General features: G+C 45.9%; 1 protein-coding gene across 1 annotated transcript in view; it reads right to left on the reverse strand.

Moving 5' to 3' along the window:
* syt3 (synaptotagmin III) overlaps nt 1–17,291 on the reverse strand; it is a 36,095-nt gene extending 18,804 nt beyond the window's left edge. The window contains exons 1-4 of the mRNA XM_080776679.1: nt 17,028–17,291; nt 7,508–7,883; nt 6,248–6,697; nt 458–835 (exon numbers count right to left, since the gene is read on the reverse strand). Of these exons, the coding sequence (XP_080632805.1) occupies nt 458–835; nt 6,248–6,398 (529 nt within the window). The 5' untranslated portion in view covers nt 6,399–6,697; nt 7,508–7,883; nt 17,028–17,291. The remainder of the gene's footprint in view (nt 1–457; nt 836–6,247; nt 6,698–7,507; nt 7,884–17,027) is intronic.
* Nucleotides 17,292–19,158: the final 1,867 nt, after the last annotated feature.

Consider the following 19,158-nt stretch of genomic DNA (forward strand, 5'->3'; position numbering starts at 1 on the left):
ACATTTTGTACAGGCGAATCGATGAGACTTCCTCCTTGACATATAAATATTGCTTGAATGGAGTACGGATCAAATAAAACACCTTTTAGGTAAGATAAGATAACGCTTAACATTCATCATACCGACGCTCCACAAATAAATCATTTTACTGTTCTGCTTGTAGATAGACCTGTGAAATATTGTGTGAGTATATTAACCACTTAAACCTAAGCCCACTTCCCTTTTCCATCTACATTAATATCTTTGTCGAAAGCAACCGATCAACTAGCAATGCGTATAGCTCGTAGATCTGCTATCTTGACTGAATGTTCAGGGTGCTAGGGTTCATGTGGTAAAAAAAATGGTTATTGACTAATGTATAATATTACAGTTACACCGAGTGTGAAGGAGAGTGTCTAGTTTCTGCGGGGGGGTAACACTGTACGACTGTATATACGTGCTGTTGTCGTCATCTCACCAGCGTTGTTGGGGTAGGAGTCCATGTCCAGGTACGAGTGCTCCTGGGTCTCCTGTGGCCCGCCGACAACGCCCCCCACGCCGCCGCTCTCCAGCCCCACCAGGTCGGCGAAGTGCGGGTGGTGCTGGCCCTGCTGGCCGAGCGTGGGGTAGAGCGACGAGGACGAGTGGCCCTCCTTCCGCTGCAGCAGCGGGGGCAGCAGCGAGCCCCCGCCCGGCCCCCCGACGCCGGGCAGCAGGCCCGACGTCAGGCTCAGGCCCCCGCCTTCCTTGTCGCGCCATGGCAGCCAGCAGAGCTTCCAGGAGACGAAGAGAGAGACCGAGAGGAGGACGATCCCGCAGAACGTCACGATCACCGAGAGCAGGCTGACGGAGATCTCTGCGGGACGGGACGTACGGGAGGCAGAGAGAGGGGGAGAGAGAGAGAGAGAGAGGGCGACACGACTGAACCGAGCTCTTTGGAAATGGACGCACGATACGTACACTTATACCGTGCATTACACGGATGTAACCCATTCTGACCTGAGATCAGATTCTAAAAATGTCTTGTACATCCTGACAGTTTTCTGAAAAAGCTATGTTTCTTCGATTTAAAAAAAATAGCAGATCTACAAGCTCATAGCGCGCTACTCGGTGGCGTGCTATGAGCTTGTAGATCTGCTATTTTTCAATAGCTAAAGCATAACATAATACACAACATCCCAAATCATACATCACCGTCCCTCCAGCCCTTTAGTCGAGACAAAATATATTTTCAGATAAGGATACCAATTTCATCCAACTTGTATACAAGCTATACAGGATAAAACACACGGAATTGGATTTGATGAAACAAAATATAAGCAGGTAAAATTGGACAAATATTGAACAATATAAAATGTAAGCTGATAAACGGGGCTGTCTCTCCTGATTGGATAGAAATTGCGGACCCACCCTGAAGATGTACTGTGTGTATTAAAAAGTTGGAGAGATAGGGAGTTTACTGAACAAACACTCGATAACACTGTTTACAAAAACAAAACCCATTTTGTTTAAAACAGGAACAAAAATCTCTTGCGGCGCATTTCAATTGAACTCTTGAGTTAGTGTACCATTTGCACACTAGCTTAGAGTTACAAATGGACAAATGAACACTGAGGATGTTACTCTGCGTAAGAAGTATACCCATGCAACCCCCGAGATCTGCAAATGTCACGCTGTCCTCCTAGAGGCAGGAGGAGGACGGGTGGAGGTGGTGGTTTGAGGGGAGTTTGGAGTCGGGGTATAGATTCATACACGGCTCATGTTCCACATTGAAATCCTGCGCATAAAGTGGGGCAAACACTGGCGAAATGGGATATCTAAGGGGTGCAAACAATGGAAAAAAAAAACACCCACAATGATATTTCTATGGGATATTATGAAGCATCTCCTTGTGGTTATGAGCTTTTAATCTCTGACGGCTGAAGGATTGTGTCTGTGGGGAGGGAGGGGGGGGGGGAGGGCTGGGGGGGGTTGGGGGGAAGGGAGGGGGGGGGGGGGATGAGTCATCCGAATGAAAAACGTCCAGAGGAGAAAAGCGCCGTTTCAGCACCAGACTGTTGGACAGCTCCGGCAGCGGGCTCCATCAAAGAGAATGTGCGACTAAGATAGCTGACACGAATTACAGGCCTGGGAACTTCTGTAGTTCTGTTTATATTTCCAAAGTGCACTATAGCAGACACGGTATAGCATCTGTGGCGCGTAAACTCAATGAATGAATATTCAAAATGAATCCCCCCCCCCCCCCCCAAAACACTTGATAATTAATCCCACTTGATACGTATTTATTTAAATCTAATTAGCAATGTTTCGTTTCGGTATGGTGAATGACTTGGGTAACAAGTAACCTCCCCTTTTCATGAATATTTATAGGAATGTTGGTATGGAGATAATGTCAAGGAGAGACTGATAACGTACAGACCTAGCCGACCTAGCTCAACCCTCCTGGCGTGCACACGCGCACACACACACACACACACACACACACACGCAAGCAAGCACACACGCACGGCAGACACACACTCAACTTGCTCCGTGTCATCTTGGGCACCATCCAAACCAGGGGGCTGCCAATCAATGACTCCGCTTTGCCGTCATCATCTCATAGTAGAATTACTGTCTTGTGTTTCTCTCCAACTGGCACATGCCCATTTTTTACATCCATATCATTCCATTTGAGGCGTGTTTGTGGCCATGACAAAGAAAATAACAAGGACATTTTTAATTTCTTTAAGCTCTTTTACACTTTGTTGTATAGGCCTAACAGTGTCGTATGATTAAAATAGTGGATGAAGTGAGCTTGTAGATGAGCTCGAGCTGCTATTTCTGTCATTATAAAAACAATTAGAACATGTTTCCCTAGTATAACAACATGCCCACAAGAGGGACACCGGGGTTAAAGTGTCTTTAACACTAAACGCACTGACGGCGAGAATGAGAGCAAACAAGATGAGAGCTATAGAGTATAGCCAATATCCTCCGGCCCTGGGATACATTTTCTAGATTAGAATTCTCTGCTTCATCCTCTCCCATATATACGCCTTATTTCTCTCGCTCTCCTTTTTCCGTGTGCCTTTCTTCTCCAAGGCTACAGACTCTTTGTTCATCACTCCAATCTTCTCTCTCACCCTTTCTCCCCGCCTCTCCCCGCCTCTCTCTCTCTCTCTCTCTCTCTCTCTCTCTCTCTCTCTCTCTCTCTCTCTCTCTCTCACTCTCTCTCTCCCCCATGTTGCCATGTCTTAATTCTCTTCTCTCACTCTCTCTTTGGTGAATTATTCATCAGTCTGTGTATGTCATTAATCAGCACTTGTTCAAAAGATATGATCAGAGAGAGAGAGAGAGAGAGAGAGAGAGAGAGAGACAGAGAGAGAGAGAGAGAGCGAGAATGAAAGACAAGGAGAGAAAAGGAATGTGGGGGAAGGACATTGATCTGTCGCTGTTGGAGACAGCAGGAAAGGAGGGATGAGCCGGAGGGGTGGTGGTGGTGGTGGGGGGGGGGGGGGGTCGGGGGAGATAAAAGAGAAGAGACAAACGCCAAACCGAGGCACTGTGAAAAACCCGGGCGACGGAGAAGGAGAGATAGTGACGCTCAGGGAGAGGTGACACCAATTTGGGGTTCAACCTTCATCACAGCTACACTAGGCTGCGGTAGAGGTTGGGCTAGAGAAAATGAGAGGGGAGGAGGAGTAGAGAGGGAAAACGGATTGGTGCACATGTTGGAACAGACATATTGGCTGACTGGCTCCACACTATACCGCGGTTCCATTGGCGTGGGCCCCACAGAGGAGGAGGGGGGGGGGGGGGATAAGGGGGGTTGATAAAGTCAGCGAGTCACCACAACATGGAGCCACAAGGAGCAGAGATGTACGGAATGAGACGGCGACGGAGGCGCAGCGAAAAACCCAAAGGAAAGAGTTGATCGAAAGAGAAAAACGGGAGTCGGGGAGGTTGAAAAGAAACGAGGCGACAGTGATTTAAAGGAGAGGAACCTCGGAGGGGAGTGTTTTAGGATGGGGAAAAGGTTAATATATTGATCGTGCGGGGGGGGAAAACAAAGCGAGAAGGGCTATAGTATACTGTATAGGTGTGGGTGTGTGTGGTTGGCAGATCAGGGGGCACTGATAACACACGGCTGGGATCAAACGGCGTGAGGAGAGGGGACTGTCGGGGCGGCGAACCCGACCGCCCTCTATATACATCTGTCTCTCTTTAGGCCCAGGTGCTTTACCTCGCGCTCGATACCGATCCCTTTAAAGATCCATGGCTAATCCACACGGAGCGGTAAAAAAAGAGCAGATGGAAGGGCAGGCAGGGGGTCTGCTCTGATGCGCACCGGGGGGGGCCGAGCGGTGGGACTTCCCTGTCAATCAGAGACTGTGAAGCCGACCCACCGCCGGGAATCAAACACATGTGGCTCCCCTGCCGTATACACCAATAGGCTCCGGGGCTGACGGCGTTCAGCAGGCGTCGCACCAATCCTATATAGAGCATGTAGCCTGGGAACCATTTCATTTCGGTATTATGATCCGGGCGGGAGCGGATGATATCGTTACGTCATGTTGTTAGCATTGTTTTGTATAGTCGACAGGCAGGAACAACAAACCCCGAACTTCCTTTTCCTCAAATCCCTCGATTTTTCTCAATAAAAGCTGCAGGCTATATACGAGAGCTTTTTGTTATTCTTCCGGTTTGAGGAAAGGAAGTTCGTGTTTGTTGACTGTCGACTACAAAACAATACTACAGCATGACGTAACGATATCATCCGCTCCCGCCCCGATCATTATACCGAAATGAAACAGAGACCATGCAGGCTTTCCTCCGAGGGGGAGGAAAGCCATGGTGGGCGAGGTTAATAGAGCAGTGGTTCTCAAACTTGTATGTCCCTCCCTTGAAAATAGACGATCTACAAGCTCACGACGCATCACGTCGCTACACGTCGTGAGCTTGTAGATCGTCAAATAGCAGATGGATAAAAGGGTCCAACGTGGTCAAAGGTCATTTTGATGCTTAACTAATTTTGCTTTGAGAACCAATCCTAAAGGGGCTTTTGGAAACGGGCCATCAGCATACCGCTCAGCTGGTGAGGGAGGGAGGGAGAGGGGGGAGGGGAGGGGAGCGGGGCGTGTGCCACAAACCATGGCATGACATTTCTGCACACAGCCATATCAAATGTGCAGCAGCAGCAGCAGCAGCAGCACGCACACAGCCAATCCCAGGCTGATCTACATTACAGAGCACACTGAGCCACGCATATGCCACAGTATGTTGCACTTCTAAATGATTGAGTAGTGAACACACATGTGTGTGTGCATGCATGCACGCACGCACGCGCACACACACGCACACCCTGCCATAGCCTATGGCGCGCCGCTGTAGCCTTTGTGTGGGGAAAAAAACAAAATAAATGTCACAGCGCGAACGCCCGCGCTGATGGTCTTTCTGGGCCATATATTAGCCTATCCAATATAGCACATGAATATTTCATGGTGTACATACGGTATAGCTGGATTTATAATTCTGATGATGTCCCTTATGTGCTTCCGAGAGCACAGCCCTATTCGGATAACTTTAAGTGGTTTGCACACTGGTGCGTTTTCTCTTCGCTGCGTTTTGAGGATCTGAAAGTATAGTAGTATGCTATCGCTAGCTGTCAGCGCCGTAGACCCCACTAGACCGCGGTCCGGGAAAAAAAACTTCATACAGAAAGATATTTGGCGGCAGTGTGCAAACGTGATAAGACATAAAGTGAGGTTGAATCTTTCTTCCGAAATTCGCTACGATTTTCGTCACAAAAAAAACTAATGACGCACAGTATAATGTGTGATTTAAAGGACCACTTCACCACTTTTCAGCCTATCTTCATATAATAGGTCCTCACTAATAATCATGAGTTTTCTACTCAGTCTGTGTCTCATAGGACGGCTGTGGGCAGTTTAGAAACCGTCTTCCAGTGACATCATCATTAGGCAGATTTATTTTAAACAAGACTTTTTTACAAAGATATTTAGATTTTCATTATCGTGAGAACGATGGCTTCCATTTTCGCATTGCAACTTTCAGGACTAGAAAGCCTGCAGTTTTTAGCAGCTTGTATTCCCCATCGATGATGTCACTGGAAGACGGTTTCTGAACTGCCCACAGCCCTCCTATGAGACACAGACCGAATCGAAAAAAAATTGCACCATTTCTTTCATGATTATTAGTGAGGACCAATTATATGAAGATAGGTTGAAAAGTGGTGAAGTGGTCCTTTTAATGGTTGATGCGTTACCTGGGTCCAGCGGTCTGTTCTGACCCCTCAGCAGGTAGCTGAACTCCTGGCAGCGTTCGCTCTGGCTGTAGCCTCCTCGCGAGTTGAAACACAGCTCCTCCACCAGCACTAGCGCCTTTTTACACAGGTCTTCATCCCAGTCCCCCGACATCTTCCAATCCGCATCGCACACTCATACACCAGCAGTCAGCTCAATGACAGCGCAGCCCTCGCCCCGCCCTCACCTACTGGAAGGCGTTGGGGTGAGCAGAGGATCGGCCCCCGCGTCCACCTTTCGAGGGGGGCGCCGGTCGCGGGAGAGGCGGCTGTGAAGCCTGCTGTATAGCCGCTATACGCCGATAAACGAGGATCCGATGGAGTCTTGTTGTTTTTGTCTTGATCAAAGGAGGGACGGTAGCAGAAAGAAAAACATGCCTGAATGATCGAGCCACATCCTCCCTCTCAGTTTACCTAAGGAACAGAAAGATCCTTATATAAGTGTTAATATACCCTATAAGCCTCTCTTAACACTGAAGGACAGACAGAGAGACCTCCTGGCTTTAGCAATGTCTCCATTTGTAATGGATTTTTCTCAAGGTGTAATCCAGTTCAATGCCGTGGCCATTAAATGTTCTAGCCAAGGTCAGGCAAATTATGGTTTAATCACACAAACCCTAGTGTCCCTATTTATGGGGCGATCATAAGAATAATATCTCTGCTGTCGGAAGAAACCTCTTAACTCCAAAATGTAAAAGAAAAAATCAGGAAATTAAAATTATACATTTTTCAGGAAATTAAGAAACCTTGTATTTTCAAAACAAAGCAATACTGCCTCATCAACGTTGGTGTTGTGAGTTTATATATTGTCAATTGTTTGCATGAGAGGGGGAGCGGTGGTGGAGTTGCTTTAGCAGACAGTTTGAGGGTCCAATGAGCTAAGAGGTTTTGTCAAAGCGTTTTTTACTACTTCCCATTGGTTCAATATTTTCGAAAACAACACACAGATCAAAAACCTTACAAATGGAGTTAGGAGGTTTCCTACCGACACCGTTATAATATATCTACAAGCTTGAGGTTGGGCTATTTCCAGCACAGAGATTTGGTGTAGAGGGAGAAAATGAGTGTGCCAAGGATAGAACTAAGTTAAAGTCTAGCATCTGGCATGTGTCAAATTAATTTCACTATGCAGCTTTATGTAATTCAGTTTCTTATTTCATATGGACAAATTGAATGTTAGTCAAATTAAATAGAGGATAGCATATAGCATATATTATTTTTTACCTTTATTCAGCTTGTCTTCTATGGTGCAGCGGCATGATGCATTTTCAAGTCGGCGTGGAGTCACTCGATCTGTACTAAATGTTTTCTTTTGCGTTTCAGATGTGTCCGTGTAATATTGAGCTATACCTCCAGTCCGTGTGTGTGTAACCGTTTAACTGTGTTATTTTCACCTCAAAGACCAGTCAGTGGCGAGTCGACATGCTAGTAGTAGACAGCTGGCCTTTTTTCACAGTGAGTGGTTGGACAGCATTGAGCTCTTAGTCATCTAGCTCCATATGGAATCCACTGGGCAGCCTGCTGGTCCATCAGTATATGGAGCTGGACTGGGATTCAGAGTCGGATTCGTGGAATGTCTTTTGAGCGGCTCCGGCATCACCTGGAGAAACAACAAGAATCGATCCGTCAACGAGGCGTGCGATCTCAAGGACAGAGAGGAGGAGAAAGGGAGGAAGGTCATCGTTGGCATGCCAATGAAATCCATTTCTACAGTGTTCTTCAGAGGCCTTATTAGGCCTACAAACAAACTGTGGTTCTCAGTTGGACCACCAGCATATTTCGAACAATCCCGAAGGACCACACAAACGCTACAACAATATTGTCATTGATTACTACGAAAACCTGCAAAACCTGTCAGTCAATCCGGCAGTCGGTCCGCCACGCCACCACATATGGCCGCCATCCATATATGAAGATCACGACACTGACCCTGGATAGCCATACATGGAGAAGGATCATCATCTGACCTCAAACCCTTAGATCTCCTTATATGGAGCTGACCTGTTCTGACATTCCAAATGGCGATCCAACCCCCACCCGTCCTTCCTCTTTGATGTCTCCCTTTTGACTGATACCTGTCCATTCAAACTCTAGACTGCCCCCCCCCCCCCCCCCCCCCAAAGTTGTTAGTGCAGCCGCGCCCGGCAGCCGAAAACTAGACTTCTCAACAGGCCTGAAAATGAAGGCCCAGCCCCACCTGGGCCTTCATCAAACCCTGTACACTCAAGACACTGCCCCCGCTGCAACCCTTAGATCTCCATATATGGAGCTATTCTGACATTCCATATGTTGATCTGACTTCATCAAACCTTGTACACTCAAGACACGCTCCATATATGGCCAGACCTCATCAAACCCTGTACACTCAAGACACTGCCCCCGTTGCCACCCTTAGATCTCCATATATGGAGCTGACCTGTTCTGACATTAAATATGTTGATCTGACCTCATCAAACCCTGTACACTCAAGACACTCTCAATATATGGCCAGTACAGAATTTATTCCATATGTTGATCCGACATGCCAAAGCGCCAGCGCTCGCCCAGCAGTCTGCTGTCACCCAGGCGGATGCGGGCACGCAACCTTGCCCTTTAGGGCGATGTCACTTCTCGCCCTCAGGGAGTCATACTGGTATACTGTACTGTATATATTTAAGAAGTCTTATATATTATATATACATTTTAAATAAAACATGTTTTAATATTCATGATCTTATGCTGGATTTATACTCAAAGGGATAGATCACCCCCAAAAAGACTTTTCTTTTTACCAGCTGCGAAGCAGGCTGGCCTACAATCTATCAGGTTGGTAGTGGCAAATTATCATTTCATTGGCTGCTGTAGTCACCTATCTTTCTGATTGGCTGCCTCGTCTCTAGGCAACCACACTTTTTGCCTCTAGCCAACCTCTCAGCCAATGGGATAGTATTGCATTGCTACATAAGGTACATAAGGTGGTCCCTTATTGACGAAGCACTCCCACCAACAGGAGATTGGTATGCCGATTTGCTCATTTACATACAGTATGACGTACGTTTTCCCTTCAATGTCAATGGCGTCTAATGTTTTGATGTTTAATTTACGTCATATTTAGCGGAATTCTGACGTCATTTCTCCGTTCATTGTCAATGGCAAATATTGAGACGGGCGAGGTTAAGTGTGGGGACGCCCCTTAAAAATTTAAACATTTTAAAACATTTTCCCATGGATCACCTGTCACAGCTGATGAAAGCACACATTAACTGTATTAAATTCACAGGCATTGGATACTGGTGTCCTCGTTGTCCTTTCATCGAAGTAAAACTCTATAGACCTCGTTAGCATACTCTCTTAGTTGTTGAGCCCATTCTGTCTCGCTAAAAAACGGGTCAATGCACTAACTCAAGATTCTCACGGCCTGTAGGCCTGCCGGGACTTTGACTCAGTAGAATGTATGTAAAGTTGTGTCTAAGAATACACAACTGTCGAAAACGAAAAGGGTTTGTATTAAATGGTTCTTGCCACGGAACATTTCTTTAGTGGGTCATTGTATAACGGGTACACAAATCACCAGCCGAACAATATGCTGCTCCTCACTGAGAGGTCAACTGAACTGTCCAATGAGCCGCCTTTGTCCTTCTTGGGCCGGGGGGGTAGAGGATCTATCTCTCAAACAGCGCGCAGTACCTGCTCGGCGAGGGCAAGGACTATTGATCATTTGACGTATGGTGTTCTGTGAAATGTCAGCGCTAGTCTTTGTACATTGACTGGCACCTCCCCAGCAAAGTGCTCCTTATGTGTCCATCTATCTCACGCTCAATCCATCAATCCATCAACCGCATTAAGCAAAGATATTTCACACCGCAGAGGACTCTCAGGACAGTTGATGTTTCCACTCACTTTTTATGGCACCCCCCCCTCGGTCCCTCTCTCACCCTTCCTCTGTCTCCTCAAATAGATGTAGACATAAACACCCTGATTGGTACATTAAGGACACTCCGTCTGTCTCTCTGGCTGTGCGGCTAAAGGAATCGTGGTTTAACACAAGGGTCTATTTATCTGTCCATCTCCACTCGGCTCATTGTGGGAACGACTCTGAAATTAGAGTATCAAAACGTTAACCAGACCCAACATCCCATGCCAGCTCTTATAGCGGCCGCTTCACTCCCTCCCATTAAGATAGTAAATCTGTCTGAGTGACTTTAAAACCTAGGATATCTCAATCTGAGGAATTGCTGTCTGGCACAAAAACAGTCCTCTGAAATGCCAACGAGAAGATCAGGAGGAGGGGGAGGCCAAAAGAAAAGGGGAGACGGACAGACAGAAAGAATGTGTGTGTGTGTGTGTAGGGAAATAGAGAAGGGGGGGGGGATAAGAGAGAGGGGGATAAGAGAGATGCTGACATTAATTTGGAAGCGGGAGATAAGGGGGGAGGGGGAAATATTGGAATAGAAAGAGAGACAGAAAAAATGGAGGAAGCAGCCGGCAGGGGTGACACAGCAACAATAATAATCAAGAAGCGGCTTGTGCAATTTACGAGGAGATAAATGTTTACAGAAGTTATTACCCTGCTTTCAGAAACATATGCCTTCCGAAACGTGCACTATAAGTATTATTTTGGCCTCAGTATAACAACCGAACCTGCCATAAGACACGCAAATCCCCACAAAAAGGTCCTCGCAAGACTGGACGCGTTTTTTCCGGGAAGACCAGCGGAAAAACGCTGCTTAAAAATCTGAAAAAGAACGCAAGGACCTTTTTACGAAACACAACACCTCCAACAGACAAGGACCTTTATACGCAACACAACACCACACCTCCAACAGGCGCTCCACTGACTGACTGGCTGTTTTGGATCGATATGCTCGGAGCGACTAATAGGCCACGACGCAGACCGGTCAACCAGTAAGGTCACTGTCCAATGGGACGACAGTGACTGGACAGCAATGCAAGGTCACCTGGTCTGATCGCACTACAGAGGATGGAGGATCAGCGACACGTGGGGGGGGGGGGGGGGGGGGGGGGTGTATGTGTGCTACTATCCCCCTCTGGAGACTAGGCAAGTGGGGAGGTCAGTTCCCAATCATGTTGTGGGAGCCTCATGAGAGGAGAGGAGGAGATAAGGCAATAAGGCAATGGAAGTTAGCTAGTTCCCAATAATGATGGGGGGAGGTTGATGTGATCGGTATGGCGTACGAAATTCCCCTCTGTCGGGTTGTTGTAAGTGGGTGGAGTTGGTTGTTACTCAGCTAATTATCTTCACTTATTGGTGGATGGTGTTTAGTCCCAGGCCAATCTGTGGGGAAAATCCTTTGAATTTGATGCAGAACTCTGAATATGCCTTGTGAGATTATTCCCAGGGTAGATAGAGAGGCCTCATATATCCATAGACATAGAAAGGTGTTCACCGCTGCAGATCATTGGAGTGACGCGTATCTTATGGAGGCCGCTCAATATGGCTGAGGCACGGCTGACACTCAAAGTGACAGCGGTGTCCTTCGAAACTCTATACAACTTGTGCAAGGACGCGCTGTGATTGGCCACTATAGCCAGTGCACTTTCAGTGGCAGTCAAGGGAAAACGCTTTCGCCAGAACATTATTTACTATTCTCTGCCTATCGGGTCGCAACTTGAACGGCCCTGAGTCGGCTAACCGAACTTCGCAACGTTCGGCACGGCAACTCGCTCGCTTTAGCTCGCTCAGTGGTGCCTCGCGTGGCTCAGGTTCGCTTGAGACAGCGGGCCTCCGTTGCGGTCTAGTAACAGTCCATAGTTATTATGTAGGTAGGGAGTACTAGGGACATGGAAGTGATGTCACTGAGGAGGAAGTGATGACACTGAAGAGGAGCTCAATATGGCAGCCGCCATATGATACACATTGGCCTGGAGCCGGCGTCTACCTTTCTATGTCTATGCTCATATCTATTTTGTCTGTGGTGAGGGTTGAGGACTGTTTGAAGAGAATAACTCCTTTAGTGTTTGTCTGCATTCTTATATGAAGTATAAGTTGTGTTCCTTTTATTTGAATTTACGTGAGTATTTGTTGAGTTGGAACATAATTATGCGCAAGTTTGTTTATGCCATAGTTTGTTTGTGTTTATTGTTGGTTTGACTATTTCTCTTTTTCTTTTTACCTTGGGTTGGCTGTTAAAATCATCATTGTTCCATGTTACATAATTCCACATTTTCATCCTTTGATTTATCTGCATGGAGTTAATGAAGACACTCTAACTTACCACCCAACCTGCTAACTTTATATTCCCTGGCTGATACCATTCATTGTCAATAATATAGTAAACGTTGTCAAGGCAGCTGAAGGGGTCAGTTGGTGCTTTGTTTTTGCTCTATTTTCTCCTGCAAATAGTTTTCTTAATGAGGGAAACAGATCGTGACGCACTCTTATTGTCCACTGTCCAGTTCCAGCTTCCAACAGTTGTCATTATACAAACGCAACTTAAAGAAGCAGAAATGTGAATTTTGTCTTTTTTCAAGATAACACCTGGAGGGTGTGCATTTCAGTGAGCATGAGATTAGGTTAGTTGATTGAAATCTCAAATCTGGCAGTGGAATCATCTTCGTAGGGATGATTGAATGATAAAGAACATGAAAGGTATGTCTGCTGAATAAAACTGCTACAGTACAACCAGCTTTCGCTGCCTGCAATAAAACCCTGTGTTATTGTAAACCGATATCATCCCTTGGCATTAGAATTCATGGTAGAAATCGGATTATCCTTTTCACAATATATGAATGATCAAACAGAAGTCAGCTAAACTTGACTTTTCTCCACTTCAGAGGCAAATGGATCAGAGGTGTTTTGACAATGCTTTAATATTCATATTTTTTAATGGTTGGTGATCATCATCATCAGATTTGTCCCTAATTAGTTTTTTTCTAATTCTTCAGGATGATTATTTGGTTCTATTATTTATTAATCTTATATAGGCCTACTTTATCTGCATGTTGCAATGCATCACCATCACCCTTACAGTATACTCAATACACTACTTAGGCTTGTTCTAAAAGGAATTACAGTTTTTCTCCCTCCATTCATCGCTTGACACTTTCTGTAAGTAAACCTGAAAGCATGCTTATAATTGGAAAATGTAAATGAGCAGAGTCGGACGCTTTTTGTGTGTGTGTGAGTATAAATGCCTCAGCAGACAAAGGCAGCTAATCCATTAGCTGTGCTTAATAGGATGTTTCAGTTAGATCCCCACCGAAACTGCTCTCACTTTCCCCTATCTGTTGCCCTGCCTGTTCTCTTGGTTACTATCCCTTGTATCATCAGGCCTCATTATTCCCCAAGATCTGTCTTCATTTCTTAATTAAGGCATCGGAAATGTGATGAATGTTTACTTTTTGTTATGTCTTTACTTTTATAATAATTGCTACAAAACGAATATTTAATCGCGTTAACCCTGGCGTCCCTATTATTTTGTGCAGCATCTACGACCAGAGGTTTAGATCGAGTTGAGTCGTAGTGACAGTGACATGCCTAGGGCGACGTATGGGGTTTGTTAATGGTTATGTCCGAGTCAGAGTGTCGTGGCCGTGGTCCTGCCTATATTTTATTCACTAATAAATTCATTATTAATTCATAATTTGTTAAATTGGAAAAGGGGCTTCGTTAAGACCTCCATATTATTATGGTCAATGCCTGTGTGAGAAGTGGGAGCGATTGGTGCAGGCAGTGAGGAGACAGACATTGGCTTAATTATAGTCTGATGATACTGAGTCAGACTCAGTGAGTCAGAGTCAGAGGTCCGCCGGCCGGCCGGTGATCCCATAAGCCAATGTTAATATGGAGGATAGCACAAGCTAACAACACCTTGCAGTGTGACACATTGACACAGTGAACGGCTATTTATTTTTTTGATAGAATTAAGTCTCTCTGCCCCCCCCTGGCCTCCCTTTTTGTTTCCGTTGTACCGTGATGTTGACTACTATCTATCCAGCGTAGCTCTATGCTATGAGATCATTGGCTGTGTGCACGGACTGTCATGTTGACTACTATCTATCCAGCGTAGCTCTATGCTATGAGATCATTGGCTGTGTGCATGGACTGTCGCCGATTCACACTTGGTCGTGACCTCTCCTCACTGGGTCTGGCATATCCTTTTTTTCCCTTTTCTTTCTTTTTTTTTTACGGCACATCACTTCTTTTCTGAGGGCAAAGTGGTGTCTGTCTGAGACAATGCTATCGCTGCTCTCAGCTTATTCAACTGTGTGGGATTGATGCAGCAGGGTAAACAGATAGGGGCTACTTACTACAATGCATCTTTTGGTTGGTCCACTGGACCGCTGTTGTGTTTCGCTGTGACAGAGGCCCTGTACGAGGCCAAGATTGAGCGCGGGGTATTAATGTCTATTGACTAAAGGTAATGGCTTTGCTGAGGCTAAGCCTTGAGGTGGTTCCAATTTAGACCGCCCTATATAATAGGGCCTCGACACCTTTTCAGCAAATAAATAACTTGGTCAAGACATTCTAATATCTTTTAATGACAATATTCCTCTTAAGAATGCCCACTTTAAGGCACAGGAGTGCACAATGCACGTGCAGCGCCGAGCATACAGTCAACTTACAAAAATACAAGTAGGCCTACACACTATAGTACACAGTCGTTATCTCTGTCTTTCTCTCACATACAAACACGGACACAATACGACACACTGACATACTGCACCTGTACTGTGTGTATAGGCCTATACACGCACACTAGCACAGTGGTTCTCACAGTGGGGTCCGGGGACCCCCAGGGGTCCTTGAGGGAGTTTCAGGGGGTCCCTATAGTTAAATGATAGATAGGAACCAAATGGACCCTTATGGGTCTGTAACTCAGAGAATGTACACATTCCATTCGTACACTCTCAGAGTTAAATCAACATTCATTTTACAATATAAAGTGGGGTCCCAGAGATAAAAATGCCATGAAGGCCCGGAGGTCCTTGAAATTAAAATGGTTGACACTGTGGCCCTGCACTAGTCTCTTATCGCCTTACCACTGTGGCCCTGCACTAGTCTCCTCTCCCTCTACCACTGTGGCCCTGCACTAGTCTCTTCTCCCCCTACCACTGTGGCTCTGCACTAGTCTCTTCTCCCCCTACACTGTGGCTCTGCACTAGTCTCTTCTCCCCCTACACTGTGGCTCTGCAGTCTGCACTAGTCTCTTCTCCCCCTACACTGTGGCCCTGCACTAGTCTCTTCTCCCCCTACACTGTGGCTCTGCAGTCTGCACTAGTCTCTTCTCCCCCTACACTGTGGCCCTGCACTAGTCTCTTCTCCCCCTACACTGTGGCTCTGCAGTCTGCACTAGTCTCTTCTCCCCCTACACTGTGGCTCTGCACTAGTCTCTTATCCCCCTACCACTGTGGCTCTAGTCTGCACTAGTCTCTTCTCCCCCTACAACACTGTGGCTCTGCACTAGTCTCTACTTCCCCTACAACACTGTGGCTCTGCACTAGTCTCTTCTTCCCCTACACTGTGGCTCTACAGTCTGCACTAGTCTCTTCTCCCCCTACACTGTGGCTCTGCAGTCTGCACTAGTCTCCTCTCCCCCTACCACTGTGGCCCTGCACTAGTCTCTTCTCCCTATACCACTGTGGCTCTGCAGTCTGCACTAGTCTCTTCTCCCCCTACACTGTGGCCCTGCACTAGTCTCTTCTCCCCCTACACTGTGGCCCTTCACTAGTCTCTGCCAGTGTCTAAATCATCTATAACATCAAAACAGGAAACACAGAGCAAGAAGAGTCCAGCAAGGAAGTAGGAACCCATGGGATATCAGCGCGATACTCTTCCTGTCTAGTTCTGCTACACCAGTGGAGCTGCAGAACTGGACCTATATGTACAGAAATAAGGGGAACGTGATCAAACTACACACTCACGACACACATGCATGCACGCACGCACGCACGCACGCACGCGCACACACACACACACACACACACACCACACACACACACACACACACACACACACACACACACACAATGGGCCACCTTCACTTCATTTTCCACCCACTGCTGTGTCAAAGTCAGTCAGTCAATGGATGCATCATTGTTGGAGGTATACATTCACTATTTGCATAAAATATGGTTCTCTTGGGGAGTCAGTGCAACAGTCTGTGGTGGTGGGGAACAGATTGGTATGGGTGGAGAGGAATTACACACGTTTCAGCTGTCCTCTGTGTGTGTGTGTGTGTGTGTGTGTGTGTGTGTGTGTGTGTGTGTGTGTGTGTGTGTGCGTGTGTGTGTGTGTGTGTGTGTGTGTGTGTGTGTGTGTGTGTGTGTGTGTGTGTGTGTGGCCTATACACCCTTCTGTCACTGTTTTATCTTATCTAGATTCTAAAGCCCATGTAATACGTTTGCATTGAAGAAAGTTTAATAATCTTGCAGCATCGTTGGTGATATTTACATGAAAAACAAATATATATTTGAGATTAGTAATGTATAGTTGTAGCCAATGAAATATACAACCTATCCTATTAGGCTATGGATTGTCTCTCACACTGTGTGCATTCCATAACGCTCGACACATATAGGCGCAAATGATTCATTATGAAAGGCCCTGTAGGCTAGCGAGACACGAATACAACAATAAAATATTTATTTGAAACAGACATGCATCCTATCAGATTTAGGGCACATTCAACACAGCCTATGCCCTGCACGTAATGCAGATAAAGCGAAATTGTGAATAACACATAACGCACATCGTAGAGCCAAACGGTTGGGGGGGTGAAAAAACAATGAAATATGTTCCTACCTTCGCTTTTCAGAGAGCCCCCTCTCCTTTCAAATCCGATCTTCTCCAGTGCTATTTTTTTTTTTCAGATTCGACGCGTGTAGATGTAGATGATGTAGCCTACATTCCGCCCTCTCCCCCAAGACGGGAAAATGGGCTGAGCAGCACAGCACTGCACCTGGGATGACGGGATGGAGGCGGAGGGGTAGTACCAGGCATAGAGTATATACACCTCTATTCTGTTCTTACAATCTATGCTCAGTCTCCGTTTTTTCTCTCTCTATATATATATTTCACTATCCCCTCCCTCCCTCTCGCTTTCCCCCTGTGCTCCGAATACTAAGCGGGCTCCGTCTCTCTCCGGCGCTCACTGACTGTACAGACGAGCGACTAGTGCTAAAGACATACTGATGTATGTGGGATAGAATGTGTGTGTGTGGGGGGGGGGGGGGGCGGTGTTGAGAGAGAGGGGGCTCAGTGGGGGCCGGGGGGGTCGAGAGGGGAGGCAGGCAGTGTGCGAAGGAGCCAAGGGGTAGGTGTTGCTTGGACACGAGCCGCGGGATGACGGTTATTGTGGTTCGCGCCCCACCACCAAAAAGGACATGGCTTTTAGCCTGCCCTGCATGTGTGTGCTTGCTTGCATGCATGCATGCAGGGCTGGTTGAATTTTAATTTGGGATAAATATAGACCTATATCCGTATCAGATAGACCTATCATATGCCTTAAATAATAATGGCTATTAGAAATATTGAATATAGGCCGTAGCTGCTATATATTTTTTCACTGTTTTCAACCTTAAGAAAGTCATTCATTCTATAATAATAATCATAATAATGTTTTTAGCCTGGTTTCTGTATAGGCCTATCTGGCCTTCAGCCTGCAGACATTGAGAGGAAAATAAGCCATGGGCCTATAGACTCGATTATCAAATTGCTCGCACATCATACAGGTAAAGGGTGGGTGGGTTATAGAAAAAAACTCATGGAGGCCACAATCTTGATAGAGTGTGAGATAAGGTAGTAGTATTGGAGTTGTGTGATTAGATAGTGGTATTCCGTAGCACGCCTCATAAGGAGGGACACTAAAAATGTGAACTCTATATTTATGGTAATATCATCGGCAGCCCAAGAGGAGGATAATTATGCTGATGCTCTTATGCTTCTGTCTGCAGGATGCAGTGTGATCAGCCATGATTGTCTGCAGCTTGGACATTGCAGTCAGTTGACTACAGACTGGTATTCAGCAGCTCTTCACTTGAAAATCAAGTAAGTTTGTTTGCCCATGGCATCTTCACAGCCACTCTACTGGCATGTTTAATGAAACCTCTGTACTTTGTTTATACTTAGCCTATGTAAATTATAGCTGATGTATATTGTGATGTGCACAAACGTTATGCTAGAGAGACAGCTAGCCTACTATCATGACCGTTAATTATTCAGCCACACGGTTGTATAGCTTTTTGATTGCATTAGCATTATCTCATCTTCTAAATGTCATCTTTGGAGTATTTTTCCACTCCTCAGACTTTCCAAATGGGGCCTTTTATCAAATGCTCTGCATCACAGTGAAGATAGGGGTCATGTATGTGGATAAATGAGATACTTTGGTACTTTGAGCTGAGGACTAATTATTCCTTCCTGTGAGTCATATTATCAAGACAGAGGCAAGAGCCTCCATTTAAAGACAGCTGCACGGCCAAATCCTGAGTGTTCATTTAACTCTCAGTGCACAAAATGTAACCGTTTTTACACTCTCAGAATGTAATTAGCACACAGGAGTTTACAGTGTATCTGATTGATGAATTAATTATTCCTTCAGACTACCAAAACAACAGCTAATGGGGCATATACGCTAGCAGGAACAGTGCACACTCCTTGATAAGGGGAAAAAAACAATGAAAACATATTTGACAATTTACAATTTAGGCCTTTTAGCAGATGCTCTTATCCAGATATGACTTACAAGTGTGAGATCAGACTTCAGAGCAATGATATAAACGGCGGCAATTTGGGTTTGATAATCATTATCTTAGTAATTTATTTTATCTTTTCACCATCACTGGAGGATGGGGAAATGATTGTGTAGAGTCCTGCAGCGAGGATTGATTGACTGATGAGAAAACATTAACCTCTTTTGACTGTAAAGTATAAG

Source organism: Protomyctophum bolini, assembly GCF_963924005.1.
Source record: "Protomyctophum bolini genome assembly, chromosome: 11".
Classification (NCBI taxonomy): Eukaryota; Metazoa; Chordata; class Actinopteri; order Myctophiformes; family Myctophidae; genus Protomyctophum; species Protomyctophum bolini.